General features: G+C 33.8%; 1 protein-coding gene across 2 annotated transcripts in view; it reads left to right on the top strand.

Annotated features, from left to right (window-relative positions):
• The window catches only part of CCT4 (chaperonin containing TCP1 subunit 4), a 28,628-nt gene extending 9,014 nt beyond the window's left edge, over positions 1-19,614 (top strand). For both annotated transcript variants that reach the window (XM_074287023.1, XM_074287022.1), the window contains exons 4-14: positions 1,035-1,143; positions 1,514-1,656; positions 2,461-2,582; positions 2,912-3,044; positions 8,729-8,868; positions 13,069-13,165; positions 13,258-13,368; positions 13,448-13,578; positions 13,875-14,109; positions 16,616-16,729; positions 19,422-19,614. In XM_074287023.1, the coding sequence (XP_074143124.1) occupies positions 1,035-1,143; positions 1,514-1,656; positions 2,461-2,582; positions 2,912-3,044; positions 8,729-8,868; positions 13,069-13,165; positions 13,258-13,368; positions 13,448-13,578; positions 13,875-14,109; positions 16,616-16,729; positions 19,422-19,436 (1,350 nt within the window). In that variant the 3' untranslated portion in view covers positions 19,437-19,614. The remainder of the gene's footprint in view (positions 1-1,034; positions 1,144-1,513; positions 1,657-2,460; positions 2,583-2,911; positions 3,045-8,728; positions 8,869-13,068; positions 13,166-13,257; positions 13,369-13,447; positions 13,579-13,874; positions 14,110-16,615; positions 16,730-19,421) is intronic.
• Positions 19,615-23,003: the final 3,389 nt, after the last annotated feature.

The raw sequence follows: 23,003 nt of genomic DNA, 5'->3' as shown, positions 1-23,003 counted from the left end.
ACAACCATTATTTAGGCAGTTACTTGTTAAAAAAAAAAAATCACTGGCTTAAAAAAACAAAAAACAAAAACCTGACAAACCTAATTATGACCCTTTCAGAACTTAACTAAGCTAGCCCCTGAATAATGGGGCTATTCAAAATTATTTCTTCAAAAAAGTGTCATTTCAGTATCAGTATTCTCAAAACTTTTTTTCTACTTCTTGATAGACTTTTTAGTCTTTGGCTTCCATATTATACTACTGACATTCATTACTTGGTGGCCAGCCTGCTTGGAACTGTCTTTGTTCCTAGTTATCCTGGTCTCATTGTTAGCTTTAGCTTTTTTTTTTTTTTTTTTTTTTTTTTAAACCTTGGTAGGACTAGCTAGAGCTTTTAATCTCTTTAAGAGCATGCTATTTTATTTATGGGACTGTTTTGTATAATTTTACATCTATCTTTGCAATGAAGGGAGGACAGACTGGAATTCTAATTCAAAAAAAATTGTCTACATATAACTGGGGAAAATAAAAATACTAAAACAGAAGAGGAGGGGGAAAAGTTAATTCCCATGCCATGAAAAGGCAGAGGAATAGTCCTTATGTGGAAGAGTAAACATTCTATAATTAATGATCATGATACATGAGATTCTGTGTAGCTATAGAAATACAAATTCTGCTCTCTTCCTCTTGTTCCACTGCATATGCTTCTCCCCTTCCATCTTAATACTTTCACTACATACCTTGGAGAATGAAGAGTAAGGAGCAGGGAAAACATTCTTTTGTGGAATTTTAAGTTTTCTAGAAAGGCAAATTTATGACGTGGTATTTAGATTTTTTTTCCCCCCTTTAGGAACTAACTTGCTGTGTTTTTTATATTTGCCAGAAATACACATGCTGAAATCCATTGTTAAATTTTACATATAGCCAAAGCCTCATGATTTTGCCAAGATTATCAAAGTATCTTTGCAGAGCTGTTGATCTATTACTTAAATCAGGTCTTAATGTGCTCTGTCACTTAAAGTTGGACAACTTTCTATATTTCTATATTTTCTTAGTTGGTGGAGCTTTCCAAAGCACAAGATATTGAAGCTGGTGATGGTACCACATCTGTTGTTATCATTGCTGGATCTCTTTTGGATTCCTGTACCAAACTTCTTCAAAAAGGTTAGTTGAGTTTTTATTATTGCAAAGTAAGGATAGGATAAAGGTGATTTTCTGTAGAAAAATTATTAGAATTTATTTCAGAATGAGGTCTTTCATGACTGAATTTGATTTAATTTTCCTTTGTTAATTGTAGCCTGGATTTTCTTGGAATAAACTTGATATAACTCAACAAATAATATAATTTGCTTTTCAAAAACATAGTTCTTATAAATATAAGCTAAATATATATTTATATATCTTATACATATATATAAATAACAGCTAAAACATAGCTGTTAAAGTAATTTAACAAATGTGTAGTAGTAAATAAGATGTAGTTCTAATAATTAAATGATTAATTAATTAATAACTAAAGTGTGAAATTTGACAGGGATTCACCCAACCATCATTTCGGAATCATTCCAAAAAGCTTTGGATAGAGGTGTTGAAGTCTTAACTAAAATGGCACAGCCAGTGGAACTGAGTGACAGAGAAACATTACTAAATAGTGCGACAACTTCACTCAACTCAAAGGTATGAGAATTTAAAAACTATAGGAATGATGCCCTTTTAGTTTTATTGATGAATCAATCTAGGGTTATAAAAACTGAAGAAGCAGAAATTTTTCCTTTGCTCTGTAGTAGGAGGAAAAAACATTGTAGTGCAACATATTAAGACAATTTTCCTTTGTCTTAAATCATAAAAATCTCCCTAGGCCATTTTTAGGTTTGCTAACTTTGTGGCAAGTAAATGTGGCTTAACTTTTACTAATCGTTTGGCAAACTTATATTAACATAGGAATATCTAAATTTTTTTCTGAAAATTGGTAACTCTTAGCATCTTAGCAGTTTCTGTTTTCTTAACTTTTCCTATTTATAATTTCCATTCCTCCTCTCAGTGCCAGACTCATACATTTTCCTTGATTTTTGAGCCTGGGAAAAACTGGATTGTGCCTATAATAATTGCCTTTCCAGAACGACCCTGACAGTAGCTTAGTGTTGAAGGAAGCTTACTGCTATTCTCAAGATACAACAGGATACTAGTTAGTACTAGGAGACTATGAGTTAGTGCTGCTTTGTTACCTTCCCCTCCCCCCCAACTGTAGAGTATGTAACCCGTCTTTGAAAAATTAAAATGTTAGTCATTTTTCCTTTTAAAAAAACTTAACAGTATTGATAAGAAACATGTCTCATATGTCAGTGAAAAAGTATTTTTATAGTAATTTAAAAAATTTCTCCCAAATGGTTTATTTTTCCTTGTTTATCTTGTTTGCTTATAGTAAACAGTTTTCTTTTACATATTTTAAAGCTGATCTTTTTTAAAATTAAATACTTTTAGGTTGTATCTCAGTACTCAAGCCTGCTTTCTCCAATGAGTGTAGATGCCGTAATGAAGGTGATTGACCCAACCACAGCCACTAGTGTAGATCTTCGAGACATTAAAATAGTTAAGAAGCTTGGGTGAGAAAAATCTATATTTATTATTTTCATTAATCAAAGTTAATGTTTCAAATAAAGATGATTTTGATGACAAAAAATGGAATTGGACAGTAGAACTAACAAATAGGGGCTTTTTTTTTGGTGGTTCTGTCATTCTGAGAATGCTGCATGTCTCAGTGATTGTTAATGAATTTATTCTCTTTGTTTCATCTGGTTTAGAGGAGTAAGCCAAGAGATACCTATGAGTGGAGCCAATGTAAACTAAAAGGTTCTAAATTTTTTTTAAAGTTTACATCTTTTAGATTTAAAACTTAACATTCTTTTTTTTTTTTTTTTTTTTTTTAACTTAGAGGGACAATTGATGACTGTGAACTGGTGGAAGGATTGGTCCTAACGCAGAAGGTGGCAAATACTGGCATAACCAGAGTTGAGAAAGCTAAGATTGGTCTTATTCAATTTTGCTTATCTGCTCCTAAAACAGATGTAAGTAAATCTTATTCTGATTGTTAGCACTATTTAAGTAGATGGAATGCTGAGCACCAATAAATGGGAAAGAGCTATCACACTAGTGTCTTTATCCTGCAAAAGTTGCTGTTAGCATAAAGTCAGTATGCCAAGCAATCTTCTGACCAGGAGGCCTACTTATTGCATGTCCCAGAGGCATAATTTAGAAGGATGTGAACACAAATAATTATCTTGAGCTTTCTGTCACCTTGATTGCTATGACAGACATAAGTAAAAACAAGTAGCTGAATCTGTGTCTCTTCCAACATTTTACTCCTAAAATAGCATTTTATTCACACCCAAGTAAAAGTATCCTTTATTTTGACAGCTAAAAGGACGGTCCTGACATCTTTTTCAGATGATCAAAGAAACTTAAGAATTGGAAGATGATCTCAGAGGTCATCTAGTAGTCTGACCTATGCCTCAATGGTATCTTTTGCAATAATTCCTAATGATCTTATACCCTTTTGAAAATCTAAAGAAACCCATTTTACTTTTGTACAGATTTAGGACTTAAGTTAAGATTTTTTTTTTTATTTTTTACATCTATCTAATAATTGCTTCTCTGTAGCTTCTGTCCTTAACTCTTTAATTTCTGTCAAGCAAACAATTTATATCTTTGAAGTGCCAGCTCTTTGTTTGAAAATGTCTTTAATGCATATCTTATTCTGAATACTGTACTTATATAGTATTCCTGACTGCTATGCCATGATGTTAGCTCATACTAAAGCTCCTAGTCTTTTTATATGCGTTGTTATATTGCAATGCTTTCCCAGTCCTATAGTTGTATAGTTGAATCAAAATGGAGGACTTAACACTTAACTCTGAATTTCCATCTTAGATTAGATTTTTTTTTTTTTTTTTTGCTAAGGCAATTGGAGTTAAGTGACTTGCCTAGAGTCACACAGCCAGGACGTGTTAAGTACTTAGTCTGAGGCCTGATTTGAACTCAGGTCCTCCTGACTTCAGGGCTGTTTCCACTAGCTTCCCCTTAGATTAGATTTTACTCATTATTTTAACCAACTTTCTTGGGTCATAACTGTCATCCACTGAGTTTGCTCTGAGTTTTTCAAATGCCAATTAGAGAATCATGGCATTGAATGAGGAAACCAAATTATCACTCTTTGATGATGATATGGTGGTATACTTAGGGAACCCTAGAGAATCAACTAAAAAGCTATTAGAAATAATCCACACCTTTATTTAGCAAAATTGCAGGATACAAAATAAATCCACATAAATCATCAGCCATTTTATACATCACTAACAAAATCCAATAGCAAGAGATACAAAGAAAAATTCAATTTAAAATGACCATCGATAGAATAAAATATTTGGGAATCTATCTGTCAACAGAAAGTCAGGAAGTATATGAGCAAAGCTACAAAACACTTTCCACACAAATAAAGTCAGATCTAAACAATTGGAAAAATATCAAGTGGTCATGTGAGTATAATAAAGATGACAATTTAGTGTTATACCAATCAAAATCCCAAGAAACTATTTTTGCTAACCTAGAAAAAGTAACAACAAAATTCATATGGAAGAACAAAATGTCAACAATTTCAAGGGAATTAAAAAAAAAAAGAAAAGAAATTAAGGTGGCCTAGCTGTACCAGATCTAATAACTTTATTATAAAGGAGTGGTCATCAAAACTATTTGGTACTAGCTAAGAAATAGAGTAGTTGATCAGTGGAATAGGTTAGGTTCACAAGACAAAATAAAGAATCATGGCATTAGAGTTTTCATGTAAGTTAAATTTTTATTGCTGTTTCCTATATCATCATAGTATCCTATATATCCCTCCTCTATTCTCTTCCTGATAGCCATCTCATATGTCATATAGTAAGGATTTTTTATAGGGGAAAAAAAAATCTACAAAACTTACTGCTCTATTGGGAAAACCAAAAACATCTTCAATATGTAACAACTCCACCGGGCAGCAGGTTTGGAGGTATCTTCATATCTTCATTAGAGTTCTGCTTGATCTTTATAGTTTTACACTTTTTATTTTTTTAGTTATCATTCTTTCCATTAACAATGTTGTAGATAACTGTATATTGTGTTCTTCATACTCCTTTGCTTTCCATTAGTTCATATAGAGCTTTCCTTGCTGCTCTGTATTCATCTGCATCATTTCTTAGTATTTCATGTACCAAGATTAGTCATTCACCAATGGATATCTACATTGTTTCCAATTCTTAGCTCTCACATAATGTTCTATTAATATTTTGTAGTAAGTGAGGACTTTTTTTCTTATTATTGGCTTCCCTAGAATATTAGCCCAGGAATAGAGTTTCAGGTTCAAAAGATGGGGGCATCTTAATCACTTTATTTGCATAATTCCAAATTATTTTCCAAAAGAGTCGTGCCAATTCACAGCTCTCCCTCAGTGTGTTAATGTGCCTATCTTCCCTGAATCCTTCCAGCATTGACTTGCCATTTTTAGTCATTTTTGCCAGTTTACAGGACATGAGGTAAAAAAAAAAAAACCTCAGTTGGTTTGAGCTTCATTTCTCTTATTTTTGCTTTGAAATATTTTTTCATGTAATCATGAATATTTTGCTGTTCTTTTAAAAACTGTTCATATCCTTGGACCATTTATTTGTTGTGAAATAGCTATTAGACATATATATTATTTATATGTCTTGGTTTACAAACCTTTTTCAAAGAAAAATGATTCAAAGAATTTCTCCCCATTTGACCATTTCCTGTCTTATCCAAGATCCTATACAGCTTTTCAGTTTTGAGTAATCAAAGTTAATTTGTTTTATCTTTTGTATTTGCCTTTATTTCTTGTTTGCTAAAGGAAAGAATCTCTTACCCATATCTGTGAGAGGTATATGATGTCTTGCTAATTTTTTATATCTTTAATATTAAGGTCACTTTCAATTAGAATATATTGTGGAGTATAGCATAAAGTGCTGGTTTAAACCTAATTTCTGCCAAATTGCCGTTCAGTTTTCACAAGAGTTCTTCTCAAAAAAAGGAGTTTTTCCCTAGGTAATTTGTTTTCTACTTTAATCGCACCCTATTGACTTCTATTGTTACATCTATATCGTTGATAGAAATATTGAATAAGTATTCCCCTGCAAAGTAAGAATGATACATTAGTTACATCTCTTGAGCTCAGATTTGTTCCAAAAGCACATAACTACTATCCTCATTTAGCCTGTTTCTCTATTCATAAAAATAAAATGAACTTTGAAGAGAAGTTTTGTTAAAACTTTGAGTGTGCTATATCTATAGTGTTGTCCTGACTTATCAGTCTAGTAACTTGAAAAGACAGCTAACTGGCATAGTGGATAAAGCACCAGACCTAGAGTCAGGAGAATGTGAGTTCAAATCTAGTCTCAGACACTAACTGTGTGACCCTGCATGAGTCAGTTTACTCTGTTTGCTTTCCTTATCTGTAACATGAGCTGGAGAAGGAAATGGTAAACTAGTATCTTTCCTAGGAAATCTGAAAGGGGGTCATAAAGAGACATACACAACTAAAAAATGACTATAAAAAACTACTCAGAAAAAGGAAATTAATTTGTCATGACTTGTTCTTGATGAATACACATTGGATCTTAGTGAACCCTGCTTCCCATTCTAACATGTGCTAGATCATACTTAATGCGATTCTAAAAAATTTTTTTGGAAAACATTTTTTTTTTTTAATTATACTACTTCTGTTAAACAATTTTAACATTCTGAAATCACATCTGGAAGTTCATTTCTTTCAGTACTCTGGAGTTTCATTTGTTTTAACTTGGTAACTTTTAATATTAGAGAGAGAAATAGAAGCTTTCTTATAACTTCATATATGTGAGTGTGTTTCCTGAAAATGGTTAAATTTTTGTTTTACCCTTTCCAGTCCAAAGACCATTCTCTACTAGAGAAAACAGAAGCATGATAAAAGTTGATTAGTGCTGTTTCTTCTCCTTGGTTTGTTGCTTTGCTATGTCCTTGGAGCAGCCAACGTCACTTTAAAAGAGCTATATGCAGAGCTAAAAATTGTGCTGGTCTTAAGGGCTCCTGACAGTACTCTCGTAGGACCAGAGTACATGTCCTGTTTCCTAATGTTCTCTTTTTCTTTCTTTTAAAAAAAAGTTGCTGACTTCCCATACCTATTTCTCTTCAGATAACTTCTCCTTTTTCTTCCTCATTGGAATAATTTTTTATTTTTACCAAAATTTCATTATAGATAATTGTTTCCCATTCTTCTTGAACTGACTTTCCATATATAATTTAGGGCATGATACTTTTACCTATGTTTTGCTATCTCCTTTCCAAAATTTAAGGTGTAAGGGATCATGCTTAGCTTTTTCTTTTTCCTTTTCTCTTATGAAAAAGTTGAAGATGGAATGGCTGCTTCAATAGCCAGTTTTTGATTGAACAGAATTAGGTTCAGAACTCATATCAAGACATTATATTTTAAACAATAAAATTATAGTTAAAGCAAATGAAAAATTTTAGAGGTTGGCTTTGCATTTAGCAGAAGTCCAACAAATATCCAAATAATTTGTGTCCCGTCATTACTATGTCATGCAAGGTTTATGATCTATTTGATAAATTCCTTCTTCCTGATAAATGGTCTACAGTATATTTACAAGATTGTATTTCTTTTTTAAGCACGCATTGTGTAATACACTGTACTAGGGGTTAAGAATACAGATGAAAATGAAGATAGAGAAGTTAAATTATCCCTGACCTCAAGGAACTTACTTTATCCCCTGATCATGATCCAAATGCCTTCTCCAAGCCAGTTCTTAGACTTTTTCTTATGAGTAAATTTAATATGCCCTGCTCCTTTACTATCCTTTTAATCTCTTCTGTTCCTTGTAAATAGAATATTTTTTTTCCTGACCACTTTTCATTTGTGATCTATATCTCCAAAACTTGAGGACACCTATGAAGTTGACTTTATTTTAGATTCTTTAGGTCACTCTATTAACTACCATGTACTTTAAGTTTGTGTATATGTTTTAGTTCTTTCTTCCTTACAAATTACTAGTTATCTTAAATGATAGTTTCTGTTGTGTTGTCTCTTCCAGTAAAATGTGATCTTAATGTTAAGGACCATGATTTTGTTTTTCTTTGTATCCCTAATGTTTACCACAATTCTAGTAAAACCCTTGACAAATGCTTGTTGATGACGATAATGATTCTAAGTTGAATTATGTAGCCATAAATTGGTGGATTTTTCTCAGACTTGAAAAAGAAGAAAATTAAATTTATTAATAAAGCAAGGTACATGATTTCCTAAGGTAGCATAAGTCATAATAGCTACCTATTAATGTTTTTGTTTATACTACTGTGCTTTCTTCCTTCTTGTAATCAGTTCATAAACTCATAGAATTAAAAGGTAGAGGACCTCAGAGGTTAGCTGGGCCAACCCCCTCATTTTACATATGAGGAAACTGGCTTTGGGAATTAAGTGGTTGCACAAGGTCACCCAGGGAGTAGGAGTAGAAATCATATTTAAACATAAGTTTCTAGCTCCAAAGCCAGGGTTTTTTTTCATGGTACAATTGTATCTCACACAAGTCTTCCCATGTTCCTCTGAATTCCTCAAACTCAACATTTTTATGGTACATTATTTAATTATAACCAGCCATTCCTTATATATATTTTAAAGCTTAAAATGCATGTTTTTCATATTCTCTTTCAACAGATGGATAATCAGATTGTAGTTTCTGACTATGCTCAAATGGACAGAGTCTTGCGAGAAGAGAGAACTTATATACTCAATTTAGTAAAGCAAATTAAAAAATCTGGGTGTAATGTCCTCCTCATACAGAAATCTATTCTAAGGTAAGTGATATGAAATACATCTTATTAAAGTTTTTAAAACTTAATCAACTTTGTTTTCTAATTGAAAATATCTTAGTTAAAATTCCATGTAGTTAGTTATAACCCAAGATTTAGAGCAGTCCTAATTCCACATTGTATTCCTGAGATAAATTGTTAGGCAGCTCCTTTTTCCCCCTGAACAGCAATGTTGCAGGAAGGGAGTTCTTTTCCCTGACCCTAATCTCAATAACTCAATACCATACATAGCAAGTTATAAAAGCGAAGCTAGAATCACTCTAAATCTTCAGATGTTGGTTTGTGGAAATGATTTGGATGATGCAGAATTCTTTAAATGGTTATAAAAGGCTATTTCAAAACATTTTGATCATATTGATGTGGCAAATATAAGAATTTATTTTGTTTAATATTTAAGAATTTGTTACTAGAGTGGTTTTTGTTTGTTTTTTCTTTTTGTTGTTTACCCTCAAAAATTTTTTTGGAGAGAATATTAATACTTGTTCATTTAAAAATAACAAATTTCGTTTTAAAAACTGAAAATGCACATCCTGATACCTTTTTTCCCTGTAAAAAGCAGAAATATATAAAATCACCACATTAATCTTAAGAGATATCTCATAGTACAATAATCTGTGTTTATTGTTGATGGGAGAATCACTAAATTGATTCAGTACTACTATACGTGAACCAACATTTCTGTTTTTATCAAACCTTTCTTATCAGACCTAATGAAAATTAGTTAGAAAATAAGAGTGGCTCTCAAAGGGAATCATTAATACTTCTAGAAAATCTATAAACCAGTGACAAAATTTCTCTTATGTGATTACCAAAACAAAGCTAAAAATTGTCAGCTGAAGATACTTATTTATTAATAAACCTCTTAAGCAACCCTTAGTAAGTGGAACTTTATAGTAAAACCATGAAAATTTTAGGTGAAAAATTTTTAATTAGTGAACAAATTTAAGGAAGTACAGTCTTCTTTTAAATTAATTTTGAGGTATTAGAAGGCATGGAGAGGGGAAGAGACAATGAGTGAGAACTCTTTTTAGAATTGAATAAACTTCATCTTTGCTTTTCTGAGGCTATAACCAAAAGTCAGATACTCAGTAGTTCCAAAAGCATTTGGAAAAAATGTGATCGGAGTGGGAACTAGTTCAGTAAGACTGATCAGCATTTCAGAGTTAGAATTCACCTGACTTCTGAGCAAATAGGCATAAAGGTATCAGTTACAAAATGTGAACCGTATAGAGAAATCAAGTCTAGAACACAAAATTGGCCCTCTAGAAAAAACTGGTACAAGTGTACTTTGTTAAAATGTGTGTGTGTGTGTGTGTGTGTGTGTGTGTGTAGAATTCCTCAAAGAAGAGATAGAACTTTTTTTTTGCAATTCTTCTATTATTTCCACAATTATGATGTATAAGAAAAATCAGATCAAAAAGGAAAAAAAAAAAGAGAACAAAAATGCAAGCAGACAATACAAAAAAAAAAAAAATCAGTGAAAATATTATATTGTGATCCACTCAGTCCCCACGGTCCTCTCTTTGTGTAAATGTTCTCTACATCACCAGACCATTGGAATTGACCTAAATGAGAAAGTGTTATATGTGAAATCACATACCTATTATATACTTCTTTCTGTTATAAAAAAAAAAAAAAGTATAAAATCAGCATGTTCTTTTCAAAGCGCTATCCTTTTTTCTCTATTTCCCTCTAAACTTCATCACTAGCTTCCCCATATCCCCTACCCTGTTTAAAAAAAAAAAAGGAATAAACAGTCTAAATAGATACACACATTTGCCATGCTCATAAATGTTTCATTCTACTATTTGAATCTTATCTTTCCTCTATCAGAAGAGTAATAAGTTTCATCATCCTTCCTATGTAGCCTTGATTGGTGATTGCATTGATAAGAGTTCTTAAGTCTTTTTAAGATAAATGTTCATTTTAAACAAATTGAGGAAATCCCTGATGCTAACTGAGCAGGACAACACAGAGATGGTCCATTAGATTTTAATTTTAGCGGTAGTAGGGTTCAGAGGTGAAAAATAATTAAAACACAAAGGATAGGCTCTTTAGCCTGGTAGTGTCAAATGGATTTAGGAAACCACAGATTATGTGTGTTTTTATTTTGTTAAAACACTTCCCAGTTACATTTAGTTTGAATGTGTCTGAAGCCTTGGGTTTGACCTTTTTTGACCCTTCTGCTTTAAACTGCAAATTGGTGAATTTAGAATTCATGGGGATTTATCTTTTTTTTAAATAAATTCTGTTTCATGAGACAGCCAAATGTCTTAAGAAATGTTTCTTGAACCTTGGATAAAATCCACCATCACAGGACCATCAAAATTGCTGGATTTTAATTCCCACTGTACATAATATCTGAGCTAAGAATCTTTTATGGGGCATCTATGTGATAACGGTGTATAAAGCACTGGATTTGGGATAAGGAAGATCTTATCTTCCCGAGTTCAAACTTGGCCTCAGACTCTATCTCTGTGACTCTGGGCAAGTCATTTCACCTTGTTTGTCTCAGTTTCTTATCCATAAAATGAGCTGGAAATGGAAATGGCAAATCACTTGTTTGCCCAGAAAACCACAAAATGGGGTTTCTGAGAGTTGGACAAAACTGAAACAAGCAAAGAAACACAAAAATTTCATATTTAAAGTTAGTTTTTTAAACTCTTGATACCCTCTATCCATTGTAAAATATAGAAGAATATCATCTACTAGAGGTGCCATTTTGTATTCTCTTTCATGATTTTCCTTGAAAAATGTAAAATCTTAACTTTCTTTTATAACTCCAATTATATCAAGTGAAACTTGAAACAGTATACTAAGCTGAGGGGGTTTGTACTGGTCATCTTTCTTGACAGTGGCAGAGTTGAAACCAAAGAGGTATTGTTTATGAGTGCTAAGTTCCTCCTAATTTTTCTATTAGAAGATGATATTATGCTGATTGCATTAAACCCAGAAATATTGTAAAGCTTCCTAAATGAGATCCCTGATGATATATACTTACAGCTTGGAAAGCCTCTATGTGTAAACAATGAGTTTAGCTCAAAACTATGGGCTGGAATGACTTGGGGAAACTGCACAGTTCTTTTAATTGACGCCCTACTTCTTCCCAAAATGATGATATCTTTTAAAGTTTGTGATTCCAACTGTGAGACACAATGTCTGGAGAATTATTATTAAGAGGGTAATATAGAGTTGGGGGGTTACTGAGCAAACTATAACACTTCACAGATGTAGATGAGGTAGAAAGGATGTTTTCAGGAAAATTTATGATTATATAATGGAGGGCTATTCACATAGGAAGGACAAGTGATGAGTGGAGATAGCCTTCATACTCATTCTCTGGTGTTAGCCATGCATTGCCAAAAGAGATAACAGCCTTAGCACATTAGTAAAACACAGAAAGAGACAGAGACTGTGTGTGTGTGTGTGTGTGTGTGTGTGTGTGTGTGTGTGTGTGTGTGTGTGTGTGTGTGTGTGTGTGTGTGTGAGATTTATAGTGAGATATCTTTGGATTGTGGTATAGATTCTTTTCGTCTACACCTTGTAGGATATACATATTGTAGTACATACATCAATAGAGGCAGTGAAGTGGCATAGTAAAATAAAGTGCGAGACCTAAAGTCAAGGAAACCTGAGTTCAAATCTTGCCTCAAGACAGTAGTTGTGTGATCTTGGGCAAGTCAATTCACCCTGATTGTCTCAGATTTCCTTATCTGTAAAATAAGCTTAAGAAGGAAATGACAAAACACTATGTCTATCAAGAAAACCCCCAGAAGAGGTCACAAAAAGTCAGGACTGAAATGAATCAACAATGCACTACAGAATATATTAATATATGGTTTGTAATAGCAAAGTAATCATAACACAAAGTATTTTCTCTTAATAAAAGTTTTATTTCCAATTAGTTTTTGATCATCTATACTGTGTGTGTGTGTGTGTGTGTGTGTGTGTGTGTGTGTGTGTGTGTGTGTGTGTGTGTGTGTGGTGTTGGACATCTGGCCCTTATTTTTACAAAGAATTTGACAACTTTAAAATAACTTAGATGAACGGCTAAATTATTTGAATGATTTCTTGGCCATGTTAAAGTGATAAAAGAAAATGTTGTAAAGCAGCTGAACAGAATAGAGCTTTTTTTCTGATATTGACAAGTTCACTTATAACATTTTAACTCCTGACTTATTCTAGGGATGCTCTTAGTGATCTTGCTTTACATTTCCTAAACAAAATGAAGATTATGGTGGTTAAGGATATTGAAAGAGAAGACATTGAATTTATTTGTAAGGTAAGTGGGGGGTTTTGAATTCTTACGAAATGAGCTTATCAGCTAAATTTTGAATTTTAATAAATGTTTGTGCTTTGACTCTATTTTTATAGACCATTGGAACCAAACCAGTTGCTCATATTGACCAGTTTAGTCCTGAAATGCTTGGCTCTGCTGAGCTAGCAGAGGAGGTCAACTTAAATGGTTCTGGCAAACTGCTCAAAGTAAGTATATAATTAAGTTTGAATTTGCTACCTTTCTTCTCCCTGTTGGGTAGCTAATAATGTTGCTTATTTGCTGTAGATTACAGGTTGTGCAAGCCCTGGAAAAACAGTTACTATTGTTGTTCGTGGATCCAACAAATTGGTGATTGAAGAAGCTGAGCGTTCAATTCATGATGCTTTATGTGTCATTCGTTGTTTAGTAAAAAAGAGGTAATGTATTTTAAGTTTTACTCGTTACTAATTCAGTATATAAATATGTTTATACATATATGTATACACTGTCCCAAAAAGTTTAGTGTACATTAAGTTAATCTTCATTGATAGAAAGTCTTCACCACAAATTCCCTAAACTGATGAAGTTATAGACTTGGATTTAAAAAAAAAAAAAAAAAATCCTGTTACTGAGTAGTTAAAAGTAGTAAAATATTTGAAAGATGTTCTCTTAATGTTCAGACAGTTGAGTCCACTTGAGAAAATTAGCCATAAACCTATTTTGTCAATTTCAGAGCATTGATTGCAGGAGGTGGTGCTCCAGAGATAGAACTGGCCCTGCGTTTAACTGAATATTCACGAACTTTGAGTGGGATGGAGTCATACTGCGTCCGTGCTTTTGCAGATGCTATGGAAGTAATTCCATCTACTCTAGCTGAAAATGCAGGCCTAAATCCCATTTCTACTGTAACAGAATTAAGAAATAGGCATGCACAGGGAGAGACTACTGCCGGGATTAATGTCCGAAAGGTAATAATGTTTCTTTACTCAATCAACAGTCATTTATTTATTTGTTTGTTTGTTTTAATTTAGCTTTTTATTGACAGAACTTATGCATGGGTAATTTTTCCACATTGTCCCTTGCAATCATTTCTGTTCCAACTTTTCCCTTCCCCAGATGGCAGGCAGTCTCACATTAAACATGTTAAAATATATCTTAAATACAATATCTGTGTGCACATCTGTATAGTTGCACAAGAAAAATCAGATTCAGAAAGGTAAAAATAACCTGGGAAGGAAAACAAAAATACAAGTAGTCCACTTTCATTTCCCAGTGTTCTTTCTCTGGGTGTAGCTGGTTATGTCCATCATTGATCAATTAAAACTGAATTGGATCTTCTCATTGTCGAAGATACCACTTCTATCAGAATATATCCTCATATAGTATTGTTGTTGAAGTGTATAATGATCTCCTGATTCTGCTCATTTCACTCAGCCTCAGTTCATGTAAGTCTCTCCAAGCCTCTCTGAATTCATCCTGAATCAGCAATCATTTATGAAGTTTATACCTTAGGTCAGTTGTTGGGATAAAGAGACCAAAATTAATAATCCCTCTCCTCAAGGGACTTCCATTGTATTTGGAAAACTGTGTGTACTACATACATAACGTACATACAAAGATGGGTGGCACTGACAACTGAAAGTGGATATCAGATCAGAAAAGGTGTCTTATGTAGGAGCTGGCACTTGAGCAGTGAGGAGGGTGTGTGCACAGAAGTATATAGAAAAATGGAGGACATGTATAAGGAATAACTAGTTGGGAAGGGATTTACATAATACATATAGAAAGATAGGTGGAACTACATTGTAAATCTTTGAATACAAAAATAAAGGAATTTGTATTTGATCTTAAAAGTAGAGAAAGCACCTGGAGCTGTAGGATTGTCATTTAAGCAACTGTGGGAAAGAAGGATTCATGATTGAATGGTGACAGGAGCCCTGCAGATGAAGATTACTGGACCAATGTAGGAGAGGGTAGTCTTATTAGGAGAATTAAGTAACGTAGTACTGAGTATGTCAAACTTTTTTCATGATACCTTTTCTTACATGACTCTGGGTATATAGGTATATTAAAATAGGCATACAAATCAAACATTTAATTTCATGACTCTTTACCCTCCTTTGCCCCCATTCAGATATGAGACCTCATATGAAATCATGAACTACAGTTTAAGAAGCTGGGGCATAGTGAATAGAGCATTAAAACTAGAGTCAGGAAAGCCTGAATTCCGATTTGATCAACCAGACATATATTTGCTATGTGGCATCCCTAGGGCAATACTCTTAACTCTGTGTCAGTTTCTTCATCTGTTTAAAAAAAAAAAAAAAAAAAAACAAAAAACCTACCTGTCAGGATTGTTGTGAAAAATTTAAAAAAAAAAAAATGTTTTTAGCACTTTATAAATCTTGAAGATGCTATAAATCATATTGTCATTAATATTAAGAATGTGTACCTTGAAATATGGGTAGATCTGGAAACAATACTAAGAAGGTATTTTAGTCAAACAAAATAAAAGTATAGAGGGTAAAGTTAATGTAGCCAGGCAAAACTAAACAAACCCTCATAAAGGAAATATTTAAATTGTGGTTTTGTTTTGGAAGAATAGGAAGAAAAATTGCAAAGACACAGAATAAGTTCACATGGTAGACGTCAGTGCAAGGGTAAGGAAAGATTTTGGATGTCATTCTGTAGGGAAATCATTGCAGATTTTGGAATGGTAGAGTCATAATGAATAAAAGTAGCAGGACTGAAAACAAAGAAAAGTTAGACAGTTACTAGAATAATCTGTACATTGATAAAGGTCTAGTACTATTATTGATGTTAATAGAAAATAACCTTAGTCAGATAGCCTAGATTCCTCATTTTGGGGGGGAAGGGGTGTGTGTGTGAAGCATTTGGGGTCAAATGACTTGCCCAGGATCACCCAGCTAGTAAATGTTAAGTGTCTGAGGCTAGATTTTGAACTCGGGTCCTCCTGACTTCAGGACCAATGTTCTATCCATTGTGCCATCTAGCTGCCCCAAAGGCCTGGATTCCTCTGCCAACTCTTCTGGATAATTTCTAACTTCAGATAGATTTAATAATTTCCTTAAGGCTATTTTCTCATTTAGATAATATTTTTAAAAGATTATATAAGTTGATATGGTTCCATCTGTGAAATGGAAAGATAGGTATGAATTTTGAGACATAAAAATGCATAGATTTGGGTAAAAAGCCTTGCCCAATAATGAATAAAGGAAAGGCATTCTTTTTTTTTTTTTTAATAATGTCCATAATATAGAAAATGATTTATGAAGAAGGAAAATTGTGAAATCATTGTTTACCAATAACAACCAAGACTTCTTAGGAAAGAACCTAAATCAGGTTAAATCAAAGAGATAATCATGTTCAATGGGCTATGCTAAGGGAATAAAGATTAAGTTGCCTTTGTTAAATAATGCAAACAATTTTCTTTTTAAAAAAATTAATTTCCAGGGTGGAATTTCCAACATTTTGGAGGAGCTAGTAGTTCAACCTTTGTTGGTGTCAGTCAGTGCTCTGACCCTAGCTACTGAAACGGTCCGAAGCATTCTCAAGATTGATGATGTGGTAAGTTATGGCTTCTATTTTTCTAACATAAAATCCACATTTAGAAATTGAGGCATTTTGAAAAATTAGAGTAAATCAAGCAGGCAAATGAAGTATTAGCCAAAAGTTCCTGAGAAATCCATTTACAGTACAAGCAAACTTAATTCTAACATGCAGAGTAATTTTTCTTTTTTTTTTTTTTTTTTTTTTTTTTCCTGAGGCTGGGTTAAGTTTCTTGCCCAGGGTCACACAGTTAGGCAGTATTAAGTGTCTTAGACCAGATTTGAACTCTGGTCCTCTTGAATACAAGGCTGGTGCTCTATCCACTGCACCATCTAGTTGCCCCCAGAGTAATTTTTCTAAGTAGAAATACAGACCTTATTTCTACTTAGGAAAAAAGAAAAGTTACTATTTTAGTCGTCATTTAAAGAGAGGCTGGAAACACGTGGATCAATCAGTATTTTGCAATTATTTGTTGTCCTTTAGTCATTTCTTTTTAATAGGTAAAACACTTTAATTATTAGAGATTTAATGAACTATGGGTCCAGTTTCTCTACAATTTGAAGTTAATACCGATTATAACTCATTTTAGATCATTATTCTACTAAGAACTAAAATTAGCTTGTGCTGTTAGCTCAGGTGGTTAAAAATTGTTTTTTGTTGAATTTTAAAAAGGCACTAGACCTTGAATAATGACCTTAAGAGCAATATTATTTGGATAAGTAGAAGGGAAATGGGATTACTGAGTTAAAGATGAAGAATGTGTGATTTGTGTATAATTGAGAGATAAACATATAGTTGTCAACCCTTGACTTTACGTTTTAGATTCCTTCTAGAATTGGGCATTTGTGCTTATGTGATTTACCAGAAATTTTGTAATTGGGCAGGTTCTTTATTAATGTCTTCGGAGACCTTTCTGTTCTTATTAATACCCCCAGCAAGGAATCAAAATTTCCCCCTTGTCCTAGTTTCTCTTTCTCTCTTTTCTATATAGAAATGGGAGCTTGTGGGGTTTGGTAGGGGTTTTTGTTATTTTTTTCATCCAGTAACTTCTGTGGCTTTACTTTGTGTGTATCATTCCTGGAAGATAAATAACATCTTCCTCGGAGCATCTAGCTTCCTCCTCTTCAGGAAGAGCTTCAATTTTGAGCTCAAACTTTACACATAACTGTCTGTTTTCCTTGGAAATAGATTGGGAATAGATGGAGCTAAATCAAAGGGAAGTTACAAGTTGTAAGGCATTGAAGGCAGTAAAAAATCTAAGTCATGCTTAAGAAATAATAGCCTCATTAAAGTACTATTTATGATACTTCTGGTAAAGTTGTGACCTAGGTATTGTACAAGTATTATCTTTTTCCCCCAGAGAGAAAAACCAGAAATAAGGGGTAGAAGTGGCAGTAGCACATTTAGGCTTTCTGTCAGAGATACTAACACTCAGAATTATCCATGTGAATAGGCTCTTAGAAATAGTTGCTTCCTTCTTATTGGAAGCCTTTAAATTATTGGCTGGATGATCATTTGTCAACTATCTTGTAAAGGCAAGTGCCTTTCAGAGTATAGTCAGTTATAATTCAATATTCAATTCCCCAAAGCACTGTATTATGTATAGTTTCATGTAGTATATGGTACAATGCTATAGCAGTAAAAACCACAAGACTGGTGGGGAGAAATGGGGCTAATCTCAAATTTTATTCATGAACTTATTTAATAATAATTAAGTAGGAATCTAATACAAATGGTACTATGGTTTTATACATGTTAAATGACTTGGTTAAAAACCGTAAATATGTAATGGCAGGATCCAGACCCAAGCTGCTGCTCATGAGGCCCACACCCCCAGATTTCGTGAGCCAGGCTGGCAAAATCTTAGGCAAGTTGGGCAAGCTAAAACTGCAATCTGAGAAATCAGAGGTCATAGAAAATGGGAGAGAGTTTGGGCCTTAAACCAGCCCTCCTCCACCTCCAACTATTGCACCACAAGATACACAATAAATGTTGCACTTTACTTTGAATAAGAACTGAAACTTGCTGTTGGAAATGAGTGTCCAAAGGGTTAAAGCTTATTGTGAAGCAGTGTCATTTTCTCCATTCTCACCCTAAGCTAATTTTATTAATGCTCAGAATGTTCCCTAATGAATCTGTCTTGGAATAAATTCAGGTTTTCAAATAAGTGGTATAGTAAAAAAAAAAAAAAAAAACAAAAAAACAAAAACTATGAGGCTTGATGTAACCTGCCCCCAATCACACACAAAGTTTCAGAGCACAGTTTCTATTTATAAAATTAGTATTCTATAGCAGGATATAAACCCTTGAAGCTGAAGAAATGAAGCATAATTGCAAGGATTACAGAAATCCAATTAGGAAAGAATAGCAGAATGCTTTGCTAGGCTGGGAGTTTTCAGGGGGAAGAAATTTGACTCCTAAACTGAATATGCCACACTAATTTTGAAGGTGCAACAGAAATTGAAAATACAGTGTGGTATGCGGGGTGGGGGGGGGGAGGAAGAGGGGGAGGGGATAGGAATGAAGATAATCCAGATTCTAGTCCCATTTCTGCTACTTAAATAGCTGACATCGGGCAATTCACATCATCTCTAATCCTCCTTTTCCTTAATTGTAAAATGACATGCATGATTTGACCAGATATTTTAAAATTCTTTCTAACCCCATTGATTCTAAAGTTTTAAATTCTTGATTTAACTTTCCTCTTCAGGTGAATACTCGGTAATCTGGTTGACATACTCCATCTGTTCTGGTACAGACATGTATTATACAGCTGTGGTGGAAGAATATAACCCTGTGGAACACTTAGCAGTTTGGAAGATTTTATCTTGTTTCCACTTGTCATTCATCTGAAAACTGTCAATATAATCTAATAAAAATAGTAAATATTTGGTTTCAAGAAAGCAGATTTTGTTGTTATTCCTGGAATACTTTCAAAAGTTCTATGAAAAATAAAAATGGCTGTACCCATTTGAGTGTGGAATTGAATTTCACTTTTTTTCCTCAGAGGTCCACATGGATATTTTTACCCCAAATTTTAAAGAAAAATTATACAAGTTTAAAGAATTACCAAAGATGGCTATTCATATGTGGGCAGATTATTTGATCCTTTTGTTCTCCAGGTCAGGGGGAAGGGGGAGGGAATCCTTATTCTCAAGATACTTTTTTAAAGATATTTTTCTAATGGGAGAAGAGGACCAAGACAGCAGAAAACTTTTAAAGACTATTTTGGTAAAAGACAATGAACAATGACTGATTCCTTCCTCAAAAAGGAGTTTCTAAGAACTCATCAGTGGGAAAGGGTGGTCACAAAGTTAGAGGGAGAAAAAATTGCTTATGCATCTTGAATTAAGTACAAGCATAACCTATATTCATATTATTGATTCAATTATCCCAATTAGTGCTATTTTCCTATTGGCTCCAATTTTCTACTTTTGGTTTGTTTTGATACTCAAGAATTATTTAGTACTGATTTCAAAACTTCAGGTGTTTTACACCTAGCATGCAAAGCTCATAGGAAATCTATAAGCAACTACTATCATTACAACCATGCCATGCTGCTATTTTCAAAGGGGAGCCAACAATTTTATATTCCCTATTTGAGTAAAATGCTTAAATCTCAAATACTTTCTGGAATGTATTCTTGTATGTAGGAATTTAGAATAGCTTTAAGACAAGTAAAATTCTTAAAAGAATGTACAAAACAATATTGTGATTTCTGATATAGCATTTTAAAGATTTCCCTAATTTAAATCATTTTGTTTATTCCTTTAGATGTTTAAGAGAACAAAATGGTTAGCTTTGCAATAAGTTGTCATTTTCTATTAAGGTTTTCAACATCTAGTCAAATTGTGTGGTTAAATTAAATCCTACAGGATTCACTTTGCATTTCACAGTTTATTTAAATCTAGGTAAATCATTGTAGTGTTTGTGCAATTATAAACCATTGTAGTGTTTGTGCAAAGGAGCATATTGCAGAAACAGGAGCCTGAAACATTAAAAATTTAAATTTTTTTCAAGTTACAAGTATATTTTAACAAATGAGAATATTTAAAGGAGTAACCTTTAATTCAGAATGAGAGAAATTAGACCTTTGATCTCACCAGGTAAGCACACATGACAAAAAAACATCAAGAATGTCATTGATGAATTTCACAATATTTCAATTTTTAAACACCTCCATTTTCTTTTTAAGTGTGATTCCACAGTACTTCAACTTATCTGATAACATTAAGTATCAAAAAAACCAAACCTCTTGATTAGATTGTCTTCTACTGAAACACAACTGCCAAACTACTCAGTGAATCCTGGCATGAGTGAGAGACCTCAATCTGTACTTTAAATGCTAGATGTTTGGGTATACAAGTACAAAATCTCATCCTTTTAAGAGCTTGTGTCCTAATGGACAAGATTACATTTATAAAGATGAACAGTCACCCAACAAAGGATATTCTGATCTCTAGTTGACTGGCCTAAGGCCTTTCCAAAACTCAAGAGGATAAGATGGCCAGAGAAAGAAGGCACTAAAAAATCCCTGGAATATGGTTATCAAAGTAGAGTGGAAATTTAGGTTAATATAAAAAAAGATTCTTACAATTTAATTGGTTGCAAACATCTGCACACCTAGTGACCACATATTCTATACTGTTGCACTTTAAAAGAGTTGGCAGGTTTAGGGAGTAAACAATTGGCCCACACAGACTGGAATCTGATTTCTTTGAAACTTAAAAAGGACAAAGAATCCCCGAACTACAAAGATTATTTGTTTTTAAATTTTTTTTCTATTAATCTTAAAACCTGACAAAGGTAACAAAAGAACAAGATTGGTACACACTGACCATCTAGGAGGAAAAATGAAAATGGACAAAGAATTCTAATGGGCACATTAAACAAGAAATTTACATTTTCTGTGTAGAGTTGATTTTAATAGTTACAAAGTAAATCTAACTAGTTACAGTTAATATTAAGGCTTTTTTCATTTAAAAAAAAATTTAGGTGTTAACAAAGTTTCCTTTTTCAGATATGAAACCGCCTCTTGTCCCTAGAGTTACTCCTGCACAATCTCATAAGAATGTAAAATCATTTCACTGGTTTGGATCCAGTGTTTGCCACTCATATCTTCCAGTCTGGTTATCAACCCATTGCCTTGTTTGGGGTGAAATGTGTTACTCTAGAAAATCATTTAGAAGGATACTTGCACCAATAGATGTTTATTACTGACCAGGTTGACCACTCCTGGACTTCAAGCATGGCCAAAGGTTCCACATCAGCTCTGCTTCTGGCTCTTCTTTTATCCAGGGTCCCTCTTTGGATTCCCCAGAGTAAGAAAGGCCGAAGTTTTTTGTTTTTTTTCCAGTTTCAATCTGCTCTTGTACAATAGTAATAGCATTTTAAGGATCAAGAAGCATTTAACATATATTAAGCACCTGCTACTATGTACCAGTCCCTAAGCTACATCCTTTCATTTGATCTTAGAGTTAGGTATGAAACAGACAAAAATCGATTAAGTGACATGTCACTTAAAGGGTCACAGAGCTGAGCGTCGGAGGAGAAATTTGACTACAGGTATAACCTGACCGCAAACCTTAGCGATCTATAACAATACAGGAGAAGAGCCAATACGATTTAATCAGGCCAGGGATGGAGGGCCTCTTATAAGCCTACGGAAAACCCGGGAAAATCGTACTGCTAGGCGGGTGAAGCACCAAAGGGATGGGGGAGGTAGTGTCCAAAAGCGACTTGGAGGAAAAGGTGCATAGGAGATGCCCTTAAAGGAACCATGCGGCACTCAACATCCGGGTCCTCGTTCACTGCCCGGGCTCTGGGGTCTGCCAGGCAAAAGCCAGTAGACAAAGCACGGAAGAACTAGGGACTCCTATTGGCCTTTCCAAGACGAAAAAAGGTGGGACAAAACATTGTTCCTCCTGGTTGGTCCTTTCCTTCGCGCCCGTTGGTCAGTCCGCTCGAACAATACCCTTTCTTTCCCTGGCCTTCCCAGCAACTATGTTAATTGAGGATGACACAATCTTTCCACGGGAGCGCGCAGCCTCCTAAGTCGAGAGCGCGCATGGTTTCCCTTCCCTCTAAAGAAAACCTATTTGAGGAATGCTCTATGGCTCTTTCTAATGGGCTTAAACGCACGTGATGTGATGTCATCAATCATTCAGCGATTACATTGAAATTCAAAGAGGTGGGAGGGAAGAAGAATTCCCCCGGCCAACTGTTACCAAAACAAAGAAAGGAAAAAAAAAAAGGCGGGATAGGGAGAGAAAGAGGTGGCCCCAATGAGTTC

This window comes from Sminthopsis crassicaudata, chromosome 2 (assembly GCF_048593235.1).
Source record: "Sminthopsis crassicaudata isolate SCR6 chromosome 2, ASM4859323v1, whole genome shotgun sequence".
Classification (NCBI taxonomy): domain Eukaryota; kingdom Metazoa; phylum Chordata; class Mammalia; order Dasyuromorphia; family Dasyuridae; genus Sminthopsis; species Sminthopsis crassicaudata.
Note: the sequence above shows the minus strand (reverse complement) of the source record. Positions and strands in the feature narration are given on the sequence as shown.